Source organism: Molossus molossus, unplaced genomic scaffold (assembly GCF_014108415.1).
Source record: "Molossus molossus isolate mMolMol1 unplaced genomic scaffold, mMolMol1.p scaffold_m16_p_1, whole genome shotgun sequence".
In the NCBI taxonomy this organism is placed as follows: Eukaryota; Metazoa; Chordata; class Mammalia; order Chiroptera; family Molossidae; genus Molossus; species Molossus molossus.
Genome location: NW_023425344.1, coordinates 157742094 through 157765190, shown reverse-complemented (window position 1 = coordinate 157765190; position 23097 = coordinate 157742094). Strand labels below are relative to the sequence as shown.

Here is a 23097-nt window from a genome sequence, read left to right as displayed (position 1 = left end):
CCAACCTTCCTGCACAACTCCCAAGAAAGCCCCTCTGAAGATGCGCGGCCTCCTCGTGATCTTGCATTCTCTCCGCTCAGCATCCCAGTGTTTCCCTGTGCCAGGGTGGAGTTGATGCAAACAAGACAGGTGCCTGGAGCCGGTTGATCAGGATTCCCAAGAAGAATTCCGGGTTGGAGAACTCGGGACTCCAGCTGACTAGACACTCCTCTCAGTCAGAGAAGGGGGTACTCTGCAGCCTGGGGAGGGGGCCTCAGTTTCCACCCAAGCCTCAGAGTAAGGCCTCAGCTTCCCCAAAACCTCCAGGCTGGGGGGAGAAAACAGGGATTTGCTCCTGTCCTGGCCAATCCCTCGATCCCAAACTTGGAGAGACCTAGGAAGTTGGGAGCTAGCTGCTCACTTCTGCCAGGGGCTGTGGAGAGCTGGAGGAAGAGGGTGGGGGAGGTCAGAGGATCTGGTAGAGCCTGAAGGTCATGGGCTAGCTGGTGGAGCCAGTCTGAGGACCAGGTTGCTGATGTCACCAGTCTGCCCCTTGGGGTTCAGGGATCTCCGTGGACCGGATGAGGACCAGGACCCGGCCAGTTTCACAGGGCTAAGCCTGACCTGGGCTGCACGGGCGCCTGGTAGCAAGGGCCTATGAGACCATAGGCAGGCAGCCTGAGCTTGGCGGCAGTGGGTCAGCTGACAGGGGTGTGAGAGAAAGGGGCTCCTTGCCCCATTGTCCTCAGGAGAAGGGACCCCTTAAGCACACAGTTTGGCACTAATCAGCCTGGTATGACGGTCCCACCAAAGCCTTGCACTTCTGCCCCAGCTTCAGTCCTGACAGGCCCGGACCCCTCCCTACCCCCATCCCAAACCGTCCCGTCTCCACGGTTTCTCAGTTCCTCGAAAGGGGAAAGAGGCTTCGACGGAGCCTGATTTCTCGCCCCTGCCTCGGGAGACAGCCTCGGGGGCCGGGCTTCTTTCCCGAAGGGGGATGGAGCAACCAAGCTTCCCCTTATTAGCCAGCGGCCCCGCCCACCCCTCATAAAGCACTTACCCGCCCGCCCCACACCTTCCACTGGTGCGGCGGCGTCCGGCGCGTCTGTCCCGTCCCATCAGTCCTGACCTGTTCCACCCCGGCCGCGCGACGCAGCGCTGCCCTCGCCAGCACCGCCACCAGGTGAGGGGCCCCCACGGGCTCTGAGGTGCTGAGCGCCCCGGTACCGTCTGGGGGCCGCGCGTGCCCAGATCCGACCCCAGCCAAGTGGGGTGCGAGCCAGCCCGAGCCTGCGGGTCCAGCGAAGCTGCCCTATGCCGGGACTCCGCGCGGGGGACGCGGGCTCCAGCACCGCCAGCCGCCCCTCCCGGATGCTGTGCGCCGGGTTGGACCCGACGTGGGGAGTGCTAAGGACCCCAAGTCCCGTTCATCACCTGCCTGTGTTTTGCAAGGAGCCTTGAGTGGGAAATCTCTGCTAAGAAATGGGGCCTAGCCCTGGCCGATTTGGCTCAGCGGTTAGAGCGGCGGCCTGAGGTCCAGAGAAACCGGGGTTCGGTTCCCGCCAAGGACGCGTACCTTGGTTGCAGTTTGTCCCCGGCCCTGGTTGGTCGTGCGGGTGGCAGCCACTGGATGTGTCCCTTCACGTCGATGTTTCTCTCTCTCTCTCTCTTCCTCCCACTCGGTCTGAACAAAAAAATGGAAAAATGCTGTGGGTTCCATCCCTAGTTGGAGCCCCGACGGGATGCAACCAATAGATCTCTCTCTCTCTCTCTCTCTCTCTCTCTCTCTCTCTCTCTCTCTCTCTCTTTCCCTCAAGCAATGGAAACATATCCTCCAGTGAGGATTTTAAAAAGAAAGAAAGAAATGCACCCTAAATGCACTCAGCTGGTCGACTTCTATCTAGACTGAGGAACCCCAGCTATTGGGAGCAGGAGAGGGGATGTTCTGTGCATCTGGGACAAGCGTCCACACATTTCCTGGGTTGAGTCTTTGAGAAGGTTTCTCCATTGGGCATCTGGTTTGCTGGATGTCTGGGGAATGTGGGGGGGAGCCTCTCCTCTGCAGTGTGGGAAGTTTCTCTAGGTAAGTCTGAGAGGAGTCTTCGGGGAGGATCTCTGGATGGGTCTGGGGGAATCTCTGGATCAAAATAAGATCATCTGGCCGTGGCCAGTTTGGATCAGTAGTTAGAGCATTGGCCCATGGACTAAAGGGTCTTGGGTTTGATTTTCAGTCAAGGCCACTTACCTGGGTTGCAGGTTCGATACTCAGCCCCATTTGGGGTTGTGTGGGAGGCAACCAATCTCTTTCACATCGATGTTTCGATGTTTCTCTCTCTTCCTCTCCCTTCCACTCTATCTAAAATTCAATGGAAAAATATCCTTGAACAAGGATCAACAAGAAAAAATAATAGTAAGATCATCTGGCTGGAATCGAATCAGCTCTCTGAATTGAGGGTTTCTGGCTGGGCTGGCTGGGGTGTCCTGGGTAAAGGAAGACTAAGAGGGTGACTGGAGCCTCCCTGCCTCTTCCACACAGACATGATGGACGGTCTTCGTTCAGACTTGGGTCGCTGGGGCGGGCACCACTGGCTGGCCCCCGCCACCCCTTCGCCAGAACCAGAGCCAGAACGAGACAGAAGGTCACGCAGAAGAAGCAGTTCCTTCTGGGCTCGCTGCTGTGGCTGCTGCTCCTGCCGGAATGGGGCAGATGATGACTGGGGATCTGAGCCCCACAGAGGCTCTGGCTCCAGGGGTCGAGGGTCCAGCTCTGGGGGCCGAAGACCTGACTCTGGGGGCTCAAACTCTCGACGTCCTATCTCAAGGGGCAGCGGTGTGAACGCAGCTGGAGATGGCGCCATCCGAGGTGAGGCTGGCTTGTCTGCCTTAGCTGGGAGCTAAAAGGCCTTAATGGGGACTGAGACTCATCCTGGAATTTCTGGGGGTCTGGGGGGCTAATGATGGGAACCGGGCTCCCCATGGGGCTTCGCTGACCAGGAGCTGTGACTTTGCAGAGGGCATGTTGGTGGTGACTGGTGTGGATCTGCTGAGTTCACGCTCAGACCAGAACCGCCGAGAGCACCACACAGATGAGTTCGAGTACAATGAGTTGATCCTGCGCCGTGGGCAGCCTTTCCACATGGTCCTCTTCCTGTCTCGGCCCTATGAGTCTTCCGATCGTGTCACCCTGGAACTGCACATTGGTCAGTGGGGCCTGTAGTGGGAAGGGGGAAAACTTGGGCAGAGGAGCTGGCTAGCAGGGCCTCCCAGCCCTGGTATTAGGGTCAGAGGTGCATCTTTGGGCTCCTTCACCTCAATCCTCACCCTCTGCCAGATAAGGCAGGTGTAAGTGTGTGTGTTCCTAGGGGTGTGTCTCAGGGATGGTCTTGGTGCCCCCATTTTCCTAAGCTCACCCCCTTCAAGCCTCCAGGGACATCTCTCTCAATATTCTTTCTCCTCAGGTGTTTGCTTTGGTATTGCTGCCTCTGTGTGTCTTTCTGGGTCTGCTCTCCTTCCCCAGATGTGGCTGGCTCTCTCTACCCTCTCTGTCCAGCTCTGTCTCCATGGCCCAGGACAGGTGCCTCCCTCACTGTGTTGCTTGGCCATTGACTGCGCAGGCTAGTGATTACCATGCTGCCGGGGGCGGGTGACTCCTCGCACCCTTTGATTAGGACCTGGCCTTGCCCACCCCACCTCTAATTTCCCAAGTACCCCACCACCTCCACCAAGGATGCCCTGAGCTCTGGAAGCAGCAGTCCCAGGAGGCAGGCAGGGTTGGCCTTCAGGATCTGGACTGCCCTTTCCATGAGGTGGAAGCCTCTGGAGCCAGGCAGGGTGGTTCTGCTTTTCCAGCCCAGGAGCTGGGACAGTCAGGCAGGCAGAGGGTGACAGTGGCCCGGTCTCTCCTGCCCATCTCTGAGTTCAGTGTCAGGGGAACAGGTTTGGGACGTTGGACTGGGTCTCTGCCCTGGCATGTGGGCAAGCATGGGGCGTGGACACTCTCAGACTGTAAGGTGATGGCCCAACTCAGGGACACACACACTGGCCCACACACACTCTGGGTGGAGCTGGGAGAAGTCTAAGGCTCCATCACCCTGCTTCAGGGAGGCCTCACCAGCTAATTGCTGCTTTCTCCATTCTAGGAAACAACCCTGAAGTGGGCAAGGGCACCCATGTGATCATCCCAGTGGGCAAGGGGGGCAGTGGAGGCTGGAAAGCCCAGATAATGAAGTCCAGTGGGCAGAATCTGAATCTACGGGTCCACACCTCCCCCAACTCCATCATCGGCAAGTTTCAGTTCACAGTCCGCACACACTCAGAGGCTGGCGAGTTCCTGTTGCCCTTCGACCCCCAAAATGAAATCTATATCCTCTTCAACCCCTGGTGCTCAGGTGAGCGGCTGGAGTCAGGAGCAGGGGGTAGAGCGGAAAGAAGGCAGATCAGGCTTCCTTTCCTAGGATTCTTGGTGCCTGACCCTAGGAGAAACCAGACTCCCACTTTCCAGGTGAGGGGATCTAGGTCCTATGTAGAAAGGTGACTGCCTCAAGGTCACACAGCTCACTTCTCGTAGCGAAGGCCCTGGTTACAGCCCCTCTCCCACAACCTCTGGCATGCATCCTCCATCCTTCCTGGGAACAGAGACATCCCTTGTCTTTCACTGTGGACATGAGTCCTGCCAAATTGGCCCAGGGGCAGGTGGGACCCAGGGAGAGGGCTGGAGGGAACCAGGCATATGTATTTCGGGGATGCAGGGGACACCGTGTACGTGGACCGTGAAGACTGGCGGCAGGAATACGTGCTTAATGAGTCTGGGAGAATTTACTACGGGACTGAAGCACAGATCGGCGAGCGGACCTGGAACTATGGCCAGGTACAGCTGGCCAGGGCCACGTGCACTCGGGGCAGTTAGGGGCGTGTGGGGTGGGTGGGAGAGAAGATGCTGGCCTAGGGGTCAAGCTTGGCCACCTGGGGCTACAGCTACCTCTGCCCTCCCTCCTTCCAGTTTGACCACGGGGTGCTGGATGCCTGTCTGTACATCCTGGACCGGCGGGGCATGCCATATGGAGGTCGTGGGGACCCAGTCAGTGTCTCCCGGGTCATCTCTGCCATGGTGAGCACCCTCATGGCCCTGGGCCTACTGCGGGTCTGCCTGCTGCCTCCCTTGCCTCCCACGTCTGGCCTTTCTGATTCCTCCAGGACCCCAGCCCTGACCTGCCCTTGCAAATGGTGCCATGGGAAGGGGTCTCATGCCTCTTCTCTCTCTTGCCTGCTTCCCCACCCACCCTTCCTGACTCCTGTCCTAGCTCTTATGGAATGTAGGGCCAAACCCAATACTTGGCACACCCAGGATTCACATTCCTGTGTCAAACCAGAGGTTGGGGGGGGCCTCTGGGGGTGGTGGGCGGGGCTCGGCTAGATCCCTGAGTGGTGAAGGTTGGTTGTACGGTTAGGGGCTGGGCTGGTGACCACGTGGCAGGTCCTGAGCCTCTCCTCCAACTCCTCCTATCCCATTCTGTCCCGGACAGGTGAACTCCTTAGATGACAACGGGGTCCTGATTGGGAACTGGTCTGGCGATTACTCCCGAGGCACCAACCCATCGGCGTGGGTGGGCAGTGTGGAGATTCTCCTCAGCTACCTACACACTGGCTATTCTGTCCCCTACGGCCAGTGCTGGGTCTTTGCCGGTGTGACCACCACAGGTAGTGGAGGGACTAGGGCAGGAGTGGCTTGGGCCCTACAAGGAGAAGGGAGGGAAGTCAGGCCCAGCTCTGGCTACAATGCAGGGACAGGTGGGGGTGGTAGGTAGGCTGGCCTTAATTACCATTAATTAATGTTAACAACCAGAGAGAAGCCTAGGGGAGGGGAGGGAGAAGGGACAGGCAGGGACAAGGCCAGGCAAGTGGCCTGGCTTCCCCCAACCCCCAACACACCCTGACCCAAAGGCCTTCTGACCCTAGTGACCCCTGACCCAGCTTGGCAACCCCAACTGCCCTTCTCCCTCTGCTATTCCTCACCTGAAGCCTCACCTGCCTCTCACCCCTGCCCTGGCCCTGAGCCCTGAACCCCCAACCCTGGATCCTCTGCAGTTTTGCGCTGCTTGGGCCTGGCCACCCGAACTGTCACCAACTTCAACTCAGCACATGACACAGACACGTCCCTCACCATGGACATCTACTTCGATGAGAACATGAAGCCTCTCGAGCACCTGAACCATGATTCTGTTTGGTGAGGCTGGGGCTGGGGCTGGACCGCTCATCCCTGCCAACAACAGTGACCTGAGTCCTGGCTGGGTGGCTTGGGTGGTTGAAGCATCATCCATACACTAAAAAGGTTGCGGGTTCGATTCCCAGTGAGGGCACATACCTCGGTTTCGGATTTAATCACCATTCAGGGCACATGTGGGAGGCAACCGATCGATGTCCCTCTCTCTCTCTCTAAAAATCAATAAAAACATATCCTCAGGTGAGGAAAAAAACAACAACAAAGCCCTGGCCAGTTTGGCTCAGTGGTTAGAGCATCGGCCTGCGGTCCGGAGAGACCTGGGTTCGGTTCCCGCTAAGGGCACGTACCTCGGTTGCAGTTTGTCCCCCTGGTTGGTCGTGTGGGTGGCAGCCACTCGATGTGTCCCTTCACGTCGATGTTTCTCTCTCTCTCTCCCTTCCTCTCTCTCCCCTCCCACTCTATCTGTACAAAATATGGAAAAGATATCCTCAGGTGAAGATTAAAAAACAAAACAAAACCGTGACCTGAGCCCTGGACACCAAGGGGCCCGGGGGGCCCGGGGGGCCCGGGGGTGCTGCTCAGACAGCACTGCCTTCTTGTCTACCCAGGAACTTTCACGTGTGGAACGACTGCTGGATGAAGAGGCCGGACCTGCCCTCAGGCTTCGATGGCTGGCAGGTTGTGGATGCCACACCCCAGGAGACCAGCAGTGGTGAGACGGGGCCCTGCCTGGCTCTTGTACCCCACTTTGGCTTCTCCCCATATCCCCGACCTAGTAACAAACCCCAGTGTCGGTCCTTTAACACTGTGGTTCTTTAAAGAGACTGATTGGCCATGTGGACTTCAGTTTATTTTCACCTTTCTTCATAACTATATGCCTATTTTGTATTTATTTTTATTTATTTATTTGTTGTATTTATTTATAATGGTTAGTACTCAGATGGCTCAAAAGTCAAAAAGAGATTCAAGAGAATTCAGTGACAGGTTTTTCTCCCCCAACTAATCCACTATTCTCATTTGCTTTTTTTTTTTTTTAAATCCTCACCCAAGGATATTTTTACATTTATCTTCAGACAGAGTGGAAGGGGGAGAGAGAGAGAAACATTGATGTGAGACAGACACATCGATTGGCTGCCACCCGCATGACCCCAGCTGGGGCCGGAGACTAACCACAACCGAGGTACGTAAGTGCCCTTGACTGGAAATGAACCCGGAACTCTTTGGTCCACAGGCTGACGCTCTAACCGCTGAGCCAAACTGGCCAAGGCTTATTTGCTTTTTTACTTACATATCCTGGAGATAATTAATTGAAGGACTCTCTTACTTGAGTATTTTTAAAGTTTAAAAAAGTAATTATTATAAGTAATACATGCTTGAAAGGAAAAAGTATAGAATTGAATAATATAAAATATAAATATTTTCTTTCAGGAGGTTTTTGTTTCATTTTAAGTAGATGTCTGGGTCTCACCACAGACCTGACATGTCAGACATGCCAGGGGTAGATTCTAGGAATCTACATATTTGAAAGTTCCCCTGATGATGCTAAAAGTCAGCTGAGCCCTTGCCGGTTTGGCTCAGCGGTTAGAGCGTCGGCCTGTGGTCTGGAGAGACCCGGGTTTGGTTCCCGCTAAGGGCACGTACCTCGGTTGCAGTTTGTCCCCGGCCCTGGTTGGGTCGTGCGGGTGGCAGCCACTCGATGTGTCCCTTTCACGTCGATGTTTCTCTCTCTCTCTCTCCCTCCCACTCTTTCTGAACAAAATATCGAAAAATGCCCTTGGGTGAGGATAAAAATAAATAAATAAAAGTCAGCTGAATTTGGGACCCACTCCAAGCCCTTTTGGGACACATGGGAAATGGTGGCCCAGAGAAGTAGAGTGACTTTTCCTAGGACACAGAGCATTAGGTCAGCAGCACAGGAAATCTAGTCCCTGGCTCGCTCCCTTCTCGACATGCATTCTAGTTTTCACCAAGTCCTCTCTTGTCTGTTCCATTGTCACTATGAGTAATATGTATAATACAGAAAAAGTCAAGGTTCAGATAGGTTCAAAGAAGAAAGCAGCCCCTATACCCAGCCCTAGGAGATAAAGTTTAAAGTTTAAAAAAGTAATCATTAAAGTAACCTACTAATCTCTTTTCCACAATACACATGTTTGCAAAGATTAGATCCGTCATACTCTCTGTTCTCAGACAGGCCCCTCCCCTTCCCACCTTAACACTGCAGCCCCAAGCAGCCAGCCTGCCCCTCATGCTGCCTTCCTTCCGCCTCTCCCTTCTTCACCCTGGGTCAGATAGGCCTTGCCTAGCCTACATTTCTCCTGTGGTGTCCAGCCAGACCTCTCCCTCTCAGTCATCTCTGTGAACAGTGCCCTGAGTTGTACAACCCAATAATGTCTGCAGTGCTGGGAAAGCCTGGCCCAGAACACTGGGAGAACTGGGTGATGGTCCCCACTCTGGGAAGTGGTGGGGTGGGCACCAGGCAGGGGCTCTGGGCTAGTCAGATTCGGGCTTGATTCCAGCTTGATTACCTCTTAGATGTCATCTTGGGCAAGCTTCTTGCATCTTTGGGCTTTGGTGTTCTTGTTCGTAATATGAGAATATTATGTACCATGTAGGGTAGTTGGGAGGATCAAATGAGAAATCATATACTAGAGAGACTAGCAACATGCCTGGACCAAAGCAAATATTAGCTCCTTCCATTCTCTTGTATCCAGCTATCTTGTGAGATCCTGGCATCGGCCTTGCCTCTCTGAGCCTCAGTTTTCCCATCTATAAAAGAAGACCATAGTGCTAGGTGTTTTCTCAGCTTCTTTCCTGTTGGATGCTGTCCTCTCCTGCCAAGCCTCCTCTCTGTCAGCTTATCTCCTCTAAAAACCCTCCTGAGCATGATGAGGTCAGACTCCATTTCCCACCAGTTCCCCTCCCCACCCCCACAGAGAGGACACATTGGATTGCAGAGCTGAGGAGTTGTTCTGGATTTTTCTGGAACAGTGGCTGTGATGTCATTGGTCTCCCAGTCAGCAAGCAGAGTTAGTGTGAGCTCTGGATTTGTCTTGATGTGGAGGACTCTGACCTCTGAGGATCACAGACAGCCAATGTCCAACTTCAGCCAACGGAGGAAGAGTGTGTCGATATGATTTGGTTAACAAGGCAGCCTTGTCCACAGGGTTGGCCCTGCTCCCCACCCCCCGACAGAGGCCAAATAGAACTGAACTCTTCTGTTATCCTCCCTGGGTTGTACTGTGAGCCCCTGGTGACCCCAAGGCAGTGCACACTGGGCCTGGATGAGTGGGCCCCTCCCCAGGATCAGAAGGTCCCCTTGGCCTCTTGGATCTCTCACCTCCATCCTGCCCCGACTCCCCTAGGCATCTTCTGCTGTGGCCCCTGCTCCGTGCAGTCCATCAAGAATGGCCTGGTCTACATGAAGTACGACACGCCCTTCATTTTCGCCGAGGTGAGGGTTGTGCTCCACAGGCCTCCTGGAGCAGTCTGCAGGGCAAAGCCTAGCGTAGTCCTGGGCCCTCTGGTCCTCGCTTCACCGCTGACTGACCAGCTGTGTGTCCTTCGGCAAGTCATTCTAAGAGTTTTAGCTTTCTCAACTGTAAAAGGGAATAATAATGGCTGTCGTGCTTCCTATATTCAGGATCAAAAGAAATAATGGGTATGAAACAGCTTTACAAGTCATAAAGTTGGCGAATGACCATATGGGATTACTGTTATTAATGCCGAAGTGCTTTTCGAGGAGCCTCCCAGCCCAGCCTCCCTGCTCTCTGGCCTCATCTGGCTCAGCTTGGAAAATCCCCGTTTGGCCCCACCAGGAAGCTCCCAGCCTTTGACCTCATCCTCCCTGCTGCTCCAAGGATCGAGGGGAGGTCAGGTCCAACCTCAGACCCTGGGGGTCACTCACTCCAGGCTCACACACCCCCTGTCCTCTCCCAACAGGTGAATAGTGACAAGGTTTACTGGCAGCGACAGGACGATGGCAGCTTCAAGATTGTGTATGTGGAGGAGAAGGCCATTGGCACACTCATCGTCACAAAGGCCATTGGCTCCAACATGCAGGAGGACGTTACCCACCTCTATAAGCACCCAGAAGGTAGCATCCCCCCAACCTGGCCAGTTCAGGCCCATGCCAAAGGTTCCCGCTGAGCACTTGCCCATCCTCACCCTTGACCCTCAACCCCCAGGTTCCGAAGCAGAGCGGAAGGCAGTGGAGACAGCAACCGCGCATGGCAGCAAACCCAACGTGTACGCCACCCGGGACTCAGCGGACGATGTGGCGATACAGGTGGAGGCCCAGGACGCAGTGATGGGGCAGGACCTGACGGTCTGCGTGGTGCTGACCAATCGCAGCAGCAGCAGCCGCCGCACTGTGAAGCTACACCTCTACCTCTCAGTCACCTTCTACACTGGTGTCACCGGGTCCGTCTTCAAGGAGAGCAAGAAGGAAGTGGTGCTGGCTCCAGGGGCCTGTAAGTGCTCCTTCCCCAGCCCTGCACCCCTGCATGGCCAGGCACCCGGGGCTGTGGACATGGAGACTCTGGGAAACCATGTCTGGGGAAGCAGGCCTCCGTGACACTATGCCCTTCTCCCCAGCGGACCGCGTGACCATGCCCGTGGCCTACAAGGAATATCAGCCCCACCTTGTGGACCAGGGCGCCATGCTGCTCAACGTCTCGGGCCACGTCAAGGAGAACGGGCAGGTGCTGGCCAAGCAGCACACCTTCCGTCTGCGCACCCCAGACCTCTCCCTCACGGTGAGGGCAGCTGGCTAGAGCGTGAGGGGTGTCCGGGGGCTGAGAGAAACTGGGGACGGGACACTGAGTCAGGAACACGCTGGCCTGATTAGCAGTTCTAGGAGGAAAAGATCAGGCATCATCTCTGGGTCTCAGAGCTGTTTTCTCATCTAGAAAGTGATATCTAATCTCCCCGATTCTGTGGTGGCTTCGGGTGAGGAGTGGCTTGGGGCTTCCCCTCTGGCTTATGCAGAGCCTCCTCTCAGGGGCAGAATGTGGGATCCAAGGAGGTTTTTATCCCTCTCGAATGCACTGTATGGACCCTATGTGTTTGACCAGGGGTCTCTGATGTGGGGATGGGTCTTTTTTCCCTCAGTTATTGGGTGCAGCTGTAGTTGGCCAGGAGTGCGAAGTACAGATTGTTTTCAAGAACCCCCTGCCTGTCACCCTCACCAACGTTGTCTTCCGGCTCGAGGGCTCCGGGTTACAGAGACCCAAGATCCTCAACGTTGGGTGAGTCTGGCATCTCCTTGTCTACTTCTTGGGCTACCCTGGGCCCCACATCGCTTCCTCTCTCTGTCAGGATGGTCAGGGTAGTACCGTCTGTCAGGGTCCAAGAAAGCAGCTTGTGCCTCCTGACTCGGTTCAGTCCAAGCGACATATAAGGAGCTGTGGTGCGTGTGCTGTGCGGTGTCCCCGCCTCACCATCTCACGGGGAGTTAAAACTTCACATAGGAGTCATTAGCAACTCGTCACTAACATTGCCCAGCACCCAGGAGTTGATCAGGCACTTTCGGGAATATTTTCTCATGCAGGAGATCATAAAAACCCTTTAAAGTACATTAGAGACCATTGTATAATTAAAAGCAAAGCTTTGGCCCTGGCTGGTTTTGCTCAGTGGTTAGAGCATCAGCCTGTGGACTGAAGGGTCTCAGGTTGAATTCCCAGTCAAGAGCATGTACCTGGTTTGCAGGTTCAATCCCTGGCCCCAGTCAGGGTCATGCAGGAGGCAACCAATTGATGTGTCTCTCTCACATTGATGTTTCCCTCTCCCGCCCCCATCTCCCCATCTCTCCCCCTCCCTCCCTTCCACTCTCTCTAAAAATATCCTTGGATGAGGATTAACAGGGGGGGAAAAAAAGCAAAGCTTTGAGATCCCAAAGACTTGGGTTCAAGTCCCACCTCCATCACTCACTGGCTATGTGCACTTGGGCAAAAGGACTTATCTCCTCTTAGCCTCAGTTTTCTCACCTGTAAAGTGGGGATAATAATAGTACCTGGTTCTGAGGGTCATCATGAGAATTAAATGAGACGATGCATGTAAAGCATTTAACATAGTGCTTGGCACAAAGTTAGTGCTCTGTTGGAAATTTTCATTTTGATTATTGCCACCAGCACCCCTACTTTATAGATGGGGAACCTAACGGCCGTGTCTTATAGAACCTTAACAGCTCATCAGGGCCGGACTCTGCTCTTCCTGCAGGGTGCACACCGTGGACAGACTCTCAAGCCTGTTGCTTGGTTTGTGCCACGAGGGCTGAGCTGCAGTTCCGGAGGAGAGGGCCCTGCACCCCAGGCACTTAGCAGCACACCTGGACCTGCCCCCAGGCCAGGCAAGGCTCTGTGAGGCCTTACACTGTGCTCGTGTTCCTGGGCCTCTGCTCCCATCTCTGACACGGGCCCACTCAAGCTATACTGTTCCTCCCCGGGAGCAGCCCAGAGGGACAGCAGGGAAAGCCAGAGGCTGGCATGTAACATCAGCATTCAGGAGACAGGAGCTTGCGTTTTCTTCTTTAAACAAACAGAGCCGAAGGGAAAGAGATGGCCTGCGAGGGGGGCTGGGTGGGGGAAGCAGAGGGTCCCTGTCCGTACTGCCCACACCCCTGCTCCGCGTGGTGGTGGGCTCCACTTTGCCAACAGGCCAAAGCTGAAAAGGTTGTTTTTCTGATCTTTGCCCCAGCCTGAACCCTGCATGATGTCATATGTCACAAAGAAGTGCTTTCCCCTTGTCTCCCTACAAGAGTCTCTGGCAGCTTAGAGAGTGGAGCTGGTGTTAGCTCCCCCTACAGGCGCCTCTCGCCTGCAAATGATGGAGGGACGTTCCCCCTGTTCTGAGGGGTCCCCAGAGCTGGATCCCCCTCAGCAGGCTGTCAGACCTTTGAGTCTTGCCCCTCCTGGCAATAAGGAGAGGACCACTGAGCTGAGCATGGAGGCCTGGACCGATCTTCACCTGCAAGCTTGTATAAATCCCTCCTTCCCACGTAAAGGCCCCAGTCTCCCCACTAGTAAATGAGAGGGTTGGGTGATGGTTTCTTAAGGCAGGTTCTCCCTGGACATCCTGTGGCTCCTCGGCTGATGCTCGCCCAGGTCAAGGCCACCAGGACAATTGAGAGCTCTGGGGGAAGTCCCTGAGCTGTTGGTTCAGATACATTGGATTCCAAGATGGGTGTTACTTTGTTCCCGTTTGCACATCAAAGGCTGTGGAATGGAACCCCATTATAGCACAAGGTGTGCCACCCAGAGTGGTGACTAGCCATTTAATAAACATTCCAGAACTTACTCCTCCAGATGGCTGTTGTCACCACCAAGCCAGTCACCAGGAGAGGCTGAAAATCTCTTTCAACCCTTTCTCGGGAATTTCCCCCAGAGCCTGAATCATACTCTCTAGAATATCCCTAGGGTGGCCTTCCCGGGGGGTGCATTTAACTGTGGGGAAACAGCCTGAAGTCATCTAGAGCTAAGACTCATTAATTAGGTGGGCAGACAAGGTGGGTCATAATGCCCTTTTCAATCAGAAATGAAGCTTAGCTGTAAGGGAGGGACAGGGCATGCGTCTGTGACTAGGTGTTCATGACATGTGTGTGCTTCTCAATGACTCTGAAGAAAAATCCAGGAGGAGTTTTTTAAAATGTTTCAAGTGCTCTGGCCAGTTTGGCTGAGTGGTAGAGCGTCAGCCTGTGGACCAAAGCGTCTTGAGTTCAATTCCCAGTCAAGGGCATGTACGTCAGTTGCAGGTTCGATCCCTGGCCCCTGTCAGGGTCGTGTGGGAGGCAACCAATTGATGTGTCTCTCACATCGATGTTTCTCTCTCTTTCCCTCCCTTCCTTCCACTCGGTCTAGAAATCAGTGGGAAAATACCCTCAGGTGAGGATTAACAACAAAAACAAAAAATGTTTCAAGCACGGGCAACATGGCTAGACAAGTACAGAATTGAAGGACAGTGCTAATTTGGGGTGTTTAATTTCTGGTGTCCTTGTCCAGGAGTTGGTTTCATTACCTGAGCTCATTGTTACAGACACGTCCCAGCTTTAGCAGCTGATTTGTTCAGCTTCAGCTCCCAAACAGGTGTGGCAAAGGTCTCGCCGGACACTAAGACCAGGCAGGGAGAGGAAGAGGTCTGGACATGCCATGCTGAAACTGGAAAGCGATTTCTCTTGCAAATTACATTATAAATAAAGGCCAGTTTCTGATATAGTACAGTTTGATTATAGTATAGGTCAGGTAGACCTTTGAAAACTGGTCTGAGCCTAAACTATTTTATTTTTGTATCTGTGGAAGAGTGGGCACAAATTAAAAACACAAATTTGTAACCAGCCTTAATTTCTAGCTATGATTGGAAGTCTAGCAATAAAGTCTATAACTTAACAGTTAATCTTTCTATATCTCCCTACCTCCCCCTGCTTTCCTCCTTCATGGAGTTTGGAGGTCACTTCAAGGCCATCTAATCCCACCCCCTTATTTTAGATTCACTTCCATTTTACAGACCAGAAAGTGAGGATCAGAGAAGCTCAGTAACTTGTCCTAAACCACACAGCTAGCAGTGGTAGCAGAAGGAACACAGAATGGTCCAGGGATGCCCCTTGCAAGCAGGCTCCAAGCTAAATGTTTTGCCCCAAGGAGAGCTCATCTTCGAAGTTGGGGGAGCTCATCTTCGAAGTTGGGGTGTTGGTTCATTCCTTTAGAGGAATGAGGTGTGTGCACAGGATGTGGCTCCAGAGAGGGTCCCCACAGCAGGCTTGGGTTCAGTAGGGGGCCAGAGGTAAGGATGTAGGCAGAGGCAGGAAAGGATAGATGCTCACAGGCATGAGCAGGTGCGATACAAATACGATCACATTCAGTGTATAAAGCACACGGGCAGATTGCTGGAGCAGCTCAGAGAAGGGCCAGGTTAATCTTCCTGAGGCAGGAGGTGCTCAAGGGGGCCCTCCCTGAGGAGGTGGTGTGAGCCTGCACAGGTGGCCAGGCAAAGCATGGAAAAGGAGGTGAGTTCAGGGAAGGGAAGGAGCCCATCAAGGCTGGTGGGCAGGAGGAATGGTGGGGGATGATGAGGCTATACAGGCAGACAGGCTGAGTCAGGGTGAGCCTGTGTGTCGGGTTAGGGAGCTGCAGTCTCATTCCATAAGCACCAAGGAAGCCAAGCCCTTGAAGGGTTCAGCTCAAGTTCAAGTGGTTAGAGAATAGAATGGAAAAATGAGATGGGAGGCAAGAAGGTCAGTTAGGAGGCTCATGAAACTGATTCCCAGAGGTGTGATCTGGGAATAGATTTTCAGAGATCCATGAAGAAAGGAGAAAATAAAGGCATTGTAGTGTGTGTGTGTGTGTGTGTGTGTGTGTGTGTCTTTCTCACATATACACAAACATGTATGTCAATTTAAAGATGCCAACTGTCTGCCCTGGCCTGTGTGGCTCAGCGGTTAGAGTGTCGGTCCATTCACTGAAGGGTAGTGGGTTTGATTCAGTGCACGTACTGGGGTTGCAGGTTCAATCCCAGCCCCAGTCGGGGTCGTGCAGGAGGCAACCAGTTGATATGTCTCTCTCACATCGCTGTTTCTCTCTCACACTCTCTTCCCCCCCTCCCTCCCTTTCACTCTCTCTGAAAATCAATGAAAAAAATATCCTCAGGTGAGGATTAAAATAAATAAATAAATATGCCACCCTGGCCCTTTTGGCTCAGCAGTTGGAGCATTGGCCCACGGACCAAAGGGTCTGGGTTTTTTGTTTTTTTATCCTCACCCAAGGACTTTTTTTTTTTTTTTGCATTTATCTTCAGATAGAGCGGGAGGGAGGGAGAGAGAGAGAGAAACATTGACGTGAAAGGGACACATCGACTGGTTGCCACCCACACGACCCCAACCGGGACCGGGGACACATGCAACTGAGGTACGTGGACTTAGCGGGAACCGAACCTGGGACTCTCTGGTCTGCAGGCCGACGCTCTAACCGCTGAGCCAAACCGGCCAGGGCAGGGGTCTTGGGTTTGATTCCAGTCAAGGGCACATACCTGGGTTGCAGGTTCGATCCCCAGCCCAGGTTGAGGTCATGTGGGAGTCAACCAATCGATGTGTCTCTCTCACATCAATGCTTCTCTCCTTCCCTCCCTCCCTCCCTCGGTCTCTTCCACTCTCTCTAAAAACCAATGGAAAAATATCCTCAAGTGAGGATTAACAACAAAAATGATGCCAACTGTTTATTCTTGGTAAGGCCTTTCCTTTTTTTTAGATAACATTTTCCCAATGTTCTGGGGTATTAAAATGCTCCTTCTCTGGAAAGGTAGTTGTGGCAGAGGATAATTAATTTTCCTCCACTTCCTTTCTTGGAAAAAAATGGAAGTATTCGGCAATACTGTGTTGAGCCCCAAAGTGTCCATTTGAAGTTTCCTTGGTCTCGGAAACCGAGTGTGGGACGGGTTTGTCTGGTTAGGCGACAGCTGGCCATGGAGATGAGGGGAAGCAGGGTAACAGTTTTGTCCAGGTGTTTGTGGGAGGGGAGGAATCCCGGATGACTGGGAGATTTCTAGCTCAAGCAGCTGTGTGAGTGATCTGGCCCTGTGGAGGTGGCCTTGGGACTTGGGCTTTGCCCTGGTTCTGGGTGTGGGGATTCCAGCTGAGCCCAGAAGCGCCTGGAGGCACTTTCTGCTCCTTCCTTCCTGGCTGCCCCCTCCACCTCCAGTCACCCCATGCCCATGACCCTGTCTCTGCCCACAGGGACATTGGGGGCAACGAGACAGTGACGCTGCGCCAGACGTTTGTGCCTGTGCGACCAGGCCCCCGCCAGCTCATCGCCAGCTTGGACAGCCCACAGCTCTCGCAGGTGCATGGTGTCATCCAGGTGGACGTGGCCCCAGCCTCTGGGAGCCGGGGCGTCGTCTCAGATGCTGGAGGCAGCAGCCACTCAGGAGAGACCATTCCTATGGCTTCTCGAGGTGGGGCTTAGCCCTGGACCAGGAGCAATGGGACTGGAGTCAGATGAACAAGGACACTGCCTCAAGACACCGCTGTGGAGCGGTTCCTCTGGGGCTCAGGTGGGGAGGCCCTGGGACACCTGGGGAGGGAGCCTATCTTCACCAGCACTGGACGGCACAGAAGCTAATAAACTGTTTTTTAATAAAGCTGCTGTTCTGTCCATCTGTCAGTCCATACTGGGCCAAGCAATGTGAACCTACTGTCTGTCCTGGGGACACACAATGGCATTTCTGGCGCCCCTGGTTCTCAGGGCATGGCTGGCAGGTCAGATGACGCCAACCCAGCAGCCCTGGGGACTGGGCCTGCTCAGTATCAGGACACCTCCAGTGCTTCTCTGACCAACCTCCCCCACCCAAGGAGTCCTCTCGAAGCCCCCTGGGTTGAGGTGGGACTGCCCCCGCACGGTTCCCACTGGGGGAGAGAAGGACCTAAATTACCTTTTGTTCGCACACATTTGAGCTAGAAATAGGCTGGAGTTCTCTGTGAGCAGCAAATACTACCTTGCACTGTTTATTTTTAAATATCCTTGTCTAAGAATTTTTATAAAAGTAATCTATGTTGAGTTAAAAATTAAGAAAATACCAAAAATTGTAAAGAAGAGAATAACAATACTCTTCAACCACTCACCATGTACAGAAAGGAACTGTTAACATTGTGTTTCATATGCTGCTTCCCGCCCCCCAAGTAACCTTTGGTGAGCATTTTCTCCCAGCGTTAAACATTAGACAACATACTTAGAGACTGGATGCCAGCCTTCATCCAGGCCCGCTCCTGGTCTTCCTCAGTCTGGCTGCCCTTCTCAGTCCCCTTGGCTGGTGCCTCTGCCCCTGCTCGGCCTCAGGGCCTTGGAGTGACACCAGCCTCCACCCCAGGCCCTCGTTCCTCCAGTTCCACCCTGCACAGGTGAGTTCTGCCGGTCTTGTGGCTTTAAGGACCACCGACTCCCAGAACTGTATGTTTTCAATGAGACTCAAACTTGTATATTTACAACCTTCTCAACATCTCTCCCGGGTGTGTCATAGACACCCCCCAAGCAAAACAGTTCTAAGATCAAACTCATTTCCTCCTCTGGCACATCCTCCCCTCTGTCAGTAAATGGCAGCTCTATCTTTCCAGTTTCTTGGACCCAAAATCCTGGAGTCGTCCTTGACTCCTTGCTTTCTCTCACGTCCCACATTCAGTCTGTCAGCAAATCTTGGTTCTGTCTCCCGTTCCTGTGTGTCCAGAATCTGACTGCGCCTCATCACCTCTACAGCTGTCACGCTGCCAAGCTGGATTGTTGCCCCTGCTTCCTAATCAGATGCCCACACCCACTCTTGCCCTCTGATACTCTTGCTCTTCACACAGCCGTCAGAATGAGCAGGTGAATTGGATCGTGTCAATCCTCTGCTCAAAACCTTCTACTTCCCCGAAGACCTTACAGTGCCCTGGGACTCAGCCCTCCCCTCCCCTTCTGCCCCCAGCTCAGCCTGTTCCAGGGCCCTGGCTCCTTCTTTCCTGTAGGCCAGGCAGGCTCAGCTCCAGGGCCTCTGAGGGCTCAGCTCTGCCTGGCAGGTTCTTCCCCAGATGTCTCCATGGTTGGTGCCCTCCTCTCCAGCATCTTGGTTAGGTCTTGCCCACCATCCCATTTTAAAATATCATTTCTTTAAATTGATTTTAGAGAAAGGGGGAGGGACAGAGAGATTAACATATTGATGAGAGAGAAACATCCATCAGCTGCCTCCTGCACACCCCCTACTGGGGATCAAGCCCCCAACCTGGCCATGTGCCCTGACCGGGAATCAACCTGGTGACCTCTTGGTGCCTGGGACGATACTCAACCAACTGAGCCACACTGGTTGGACCCATTTTATTTTATTTTTATTTATTTTATTTTTTTATCCTCACCTGAGGATATTTTTCCATTTTTTGTACAGATAGAGTGGGAGGGAGAGAGAGGAAGGAAGAGAGAGAGAGAGAAACATCGACGTGAAGGGACACATCGAGTGGCTGCCACCCGCATGACCAACCAGGGCCGGGGACAAACTGCAACCGAAGTACATGCCCTTAGCGGGAACCGAACCCGGGTCTCTCCGGACCGCAGGCCGACGGTCTAACCGCTGAGCCAAACTGGCCAGGGTGGCCAGTTGGACCCATTTTAAAATTACAATGTCCTTGGCTCAGTTTTCCTCTCGGGAGCACACCTGCGCCTTCCCCTTCTTCCCCCAGGCCCATTACCTTTGCCTCTGTTTCCAAGGGCCCTTCTTTTGCTTCTATAACTTGTTTCAGAAGCCCAGTTGGCTCACTTCTACTGCCTCTGTAATTTTCTAAATAAACTTTCTCTTACAATTACAAAATTAAATTAAATGAAAAAATAAAATTGCAACATCCTTCACACTCCCTATCACCCTCTTGCTTTATTTTCCTCCATAACACATTACCATCGGGCCCTCTCTCTATTGAATTCTTTGTATTCTTTGTTATCAAATTTGCTCCACTGGTAGCGCCCCATCCTAGCCCTCCCTCACTTAAAGCACCAGCCCTCCCAGTTAGCCCTCCCCCTGCCCCCATCTATTCTCTCCTTAGCAGCCAGAGAGATTTTTTTTAAATATTTTTTCTTTATTGATTTTAAAGAGAGAGGAAGGGAGAGGGAGAGACAGAAACATCAATGAGAGAGAACATTGATTGGCCGCCTCCTGCATGCCCCCCACTGGGGATCAGGCCCACAACCTGGGCATGCGCCCTAACTGGGAACCAAACCAGCGGACTCCTGGTGCAGGGGTCGATGCTCAAGCCACACCGGTTGGGGCCAGAGAGATGTTTTTAAATGTCAGATCGTGTCACTGATCCGCTCATACCCCCAGTGGCTCCTCAGGCCTCAGAGTAACAGCCATGGTCCTACCCCATGGCACATAGAGCCCCCTGGATTCCCGCCCTGCCCTCCTGTCACTCAGCTTCACCTTTCTTGTTTCTTGAAGCCGCCACCCGAGAGCCTTTGGACATGCTCTTTCCCTGCCTGGTTCTCCCCGACCGCCGCCCCATCACAGCGCTGGCACCCTCCTCCTTTGAGGTCTTGACTCAAATATCTTAGTATGGCCTTTTCTGGCTCTCCTATTTTATTTCTTTTCTTCTTTTTTAAAAATATGCTTTTTGCCCTGGCCGGTTTGGCTCAGCAGTTAGACCGTCGGCCTGCGGTCCGGAGAGACCCGGGTTCGGTTCCCGCTAAGGGCACATACTTCGGTTGCAGTTTGTCCCTGGCTCTGGTTGGTCGTGCGGGTGGCAGCCACTCGATGTGTCCCTTCACGTCGATGTTTCTCACTCTCTCTCCCTTCCTCTCTCTCCCTCCCACTCTATCTGTACAAAAAATGGAAAAATATCCTCGGGTGAGGATAAAAAAAAAAAAAATGCTTTTATTGATTTTTTAGAGAGAGAGGGAGGGAGAGATAGAAACATTGATGTGAGAAACTGATAGGCTGCCTCCTGCACGCCTCCTATTTGGGATCAAGCCTGCAACCCCGGGCATGTGCCCTGACCAGGAATTGAACCGGGACCGCTTAGTCCATGGGACAACGCTCAATTCACTGAGCCACACTGGCCGGGCTTTATTTCATATTTTCAAAATTGTTTCTTTTTGTTAATCCTCAACCAAGGATATTTTTTCCATTGATTTTTAGATAGAGTGGAAGGTAGGGAAGGAGGGAGAGAGAGAGAAAGAGAGAGAGAGAAACATCAATGTGAGAGAGACACATCAATTGGTTGCCTGCCCCCACCCCCCTGGTCCCCACTGGGGCCAGGGATCAAACCTGCAACCCAGGTACATGCCCTAGACCGGAAATTGAACCCGCGACCCTTCTGTATGCAGGCTGATGCTCTAACCACTGATCCATACAGCCCAGGACTGACCTTCCTATTTTATTATTATTAATTTTTTTTGTTAATCCTCACCTGAGCATATTTTTCCCCATTGATTTTATTTTTATTATTATTTTTTTATCCTCACCCGAGGACATTTTTCCTTTTTTTTTTCAGACAGAGTGGGAGAGTGAGAGTGGAAGAGAGAGAGAGGGAGAAACATCGACGTGAAAGGGACACATCGAGTGGCTGCCACCCACATGACCAACCAGGGCTGGGGACAAACTGCAAACAAGGTCCGTGCCTTTAGGGGGAACCGAACCCAGGACTCTCTGGACCGCAGGCCGATGCTCTAACCACTGAGCAAAACTGGCCAGAGCCCCCATTGATTTTCGATAGAGTGGAAGGGAGAGAGAAATACATTGATATGAGAGAGACACATCAATTTGTTATCTCCCACACAACCTGGACCAAGGCCAGGGATTGAACCTGAAACCCAGATATGTGCCCTTGACTGAAATCGAACTTGCAACTCTTCGGTCCACAGGCCAACACTCTAACCACTGAGCCACACTGGCCAGGCTGGCCCTCCTATTTTATTTATTTTTATTTTTTTATTTTTTTCCTCATCCGAGGACATTTTTGCATTTATCTTTAGATAGAGCAGGAGGGAGAGAAGGGGGAAGAGAGAGAAGCATCGATGTGAGAGAGATACATCGACTGGCTGCCACCCACACAACCCCAATGAGTGGCTGCCACCCACACAACCCCAACGAGGGCCGGGGACAAACTGCAACCGAGGTACGTGCCCTTAGTGGGAACTGAACCCAGGACTCTCTGGTCCGCAGGCCAACGCTCTAACCACTGAGCCAAACCGGCCAGGGCTGGCCCTATTTTAAATCACAATTCACTCTGCTCCTCCTACCACTTTTCCCAGTTTTAGTGTTCTCCATAGCACTTATCCCTAGCCAACATAATAAATATTTTAACACTGCATTTGTTTATTGTGTCCCCTCCCTCAATCAGAATAACAAACTCCATGAGAGCAGTGATTTTTGTCTGATTTGTTCTGTGCTATATGCTCAGAATTTAATGCCTACAGATACTAACTGAATATCTGCTGAGTGAGTAAGAATGTAGTCACTAATCTATCTATAATAACTCAGGTCAACCTCACAACCACCTCTTAAGGCAGCTGTATTGTTACACCTTTCTGCAGATGAAGAAACTGAAGCAAAGAGAATTAGGTAGTTTGTCCAAAATCATTCCGCAGTCTAGACTAGGATTAGAACCCCAGTAGTCTGGCTCCATAGCCTATATTCTATCTCAGACTAAAAGCGACCGCACAAAACTTTTTTCAAATTTAATTTCTTTTACTATTTTTCTTTTTCTTTTAACTTTATTGATTTTAGAGAGTGAGGAAGGGAGAGGGAGAGAGAGATAGAAACATCGATGAGAGAGAACATTCATTGGCTGCCTCCTTCATGCCCCACACTGGGAATCAGGCCCACAACCTGGGCATGTGCCCTGACCAGGAATCAAACCAGTGACCTCTTGGTGCATGGGTTGATGCTCAACCACTGAGCCACACCAGCCGGACCCACAGAACTCTTAATTCTACCCCCAAACTGTTCTTCCCCTAATTTGTTCCATCTCGTTGTTACTATAATGACCCAGTTGTTCAAGCCATAAACATACAAAGTCACCCCTGAGTCCTCTCTTTCCTCTCCTCCAATATTCATCAGCAAGTCTTTTCAGGTCTGCCTCCAAAATATATCTAATCTGTCCTCTCTACTTACACTGTCACTGTGCTCTCTCTACGGAACGGCCATAGCCGGCTGGCAAGTTTCCACTCTTGTTCCTGAACAATCCAATTTCTACACAGCCAGTGACCTTTCCAAGCTCTAAATTAAATCCTGGTACTCGCCTACTTAAAACCTTCCAGTGCTTTCCCATTGCTCTTGGAACAATCCAAAGTCCTACTCTGATCTACCTGGCCCTGCAGGTAACTTCCTCTCCACCACCTACCCTGGCTCTTCTGCCTCAGCCCCAGACTCCTGCTTCTCAGCTTCACCACCTTCTACCTAACACA

The 23097-nt window shown here is 52.6% G+C and overlaps 1 protein-coding gene across 1 annotated transcript; it reads left to right on the top strand.

The window, feature by feature from the left end:
- The first annotated feature begins 1086 nt into the window (after positions 1 to 1086).
- Positions 1087 to 17317, top strand: TGM1 (transglutaminase 1). Its single transcript, XM_036262875.1, has 15 exons — positions 1087 to 1162; positions 2516 to 2842; positions 2991 to 3179; positions 4119 to 4367; positions 4728 to 4846; positions 4979 to 5086; positions 5502 to 5676; positions 6064 to 6202; positions 6808 to 6911; positions 9562 to 9650; positions 10139 to 10292; positions 10384 to 10668; positions 10793 to 10953; positions 11309 to 11445; positions 16917 to 17317. The coding sequence occupies exons 2-15, from the start codon at positions 2518 to 2520 to the stop codon at positions 17143 to 17145; spliced, it is 2463 nt and encodes an 820-aa protein (XP_036118768.1). The 5' UTR covers positions 1087 to 1162; positions 2516 to 2517; the 3' UTR covers positions 17146 to 17317.
- Positions 17318 to 23097: the final 5780 nt, after the last annotated feature.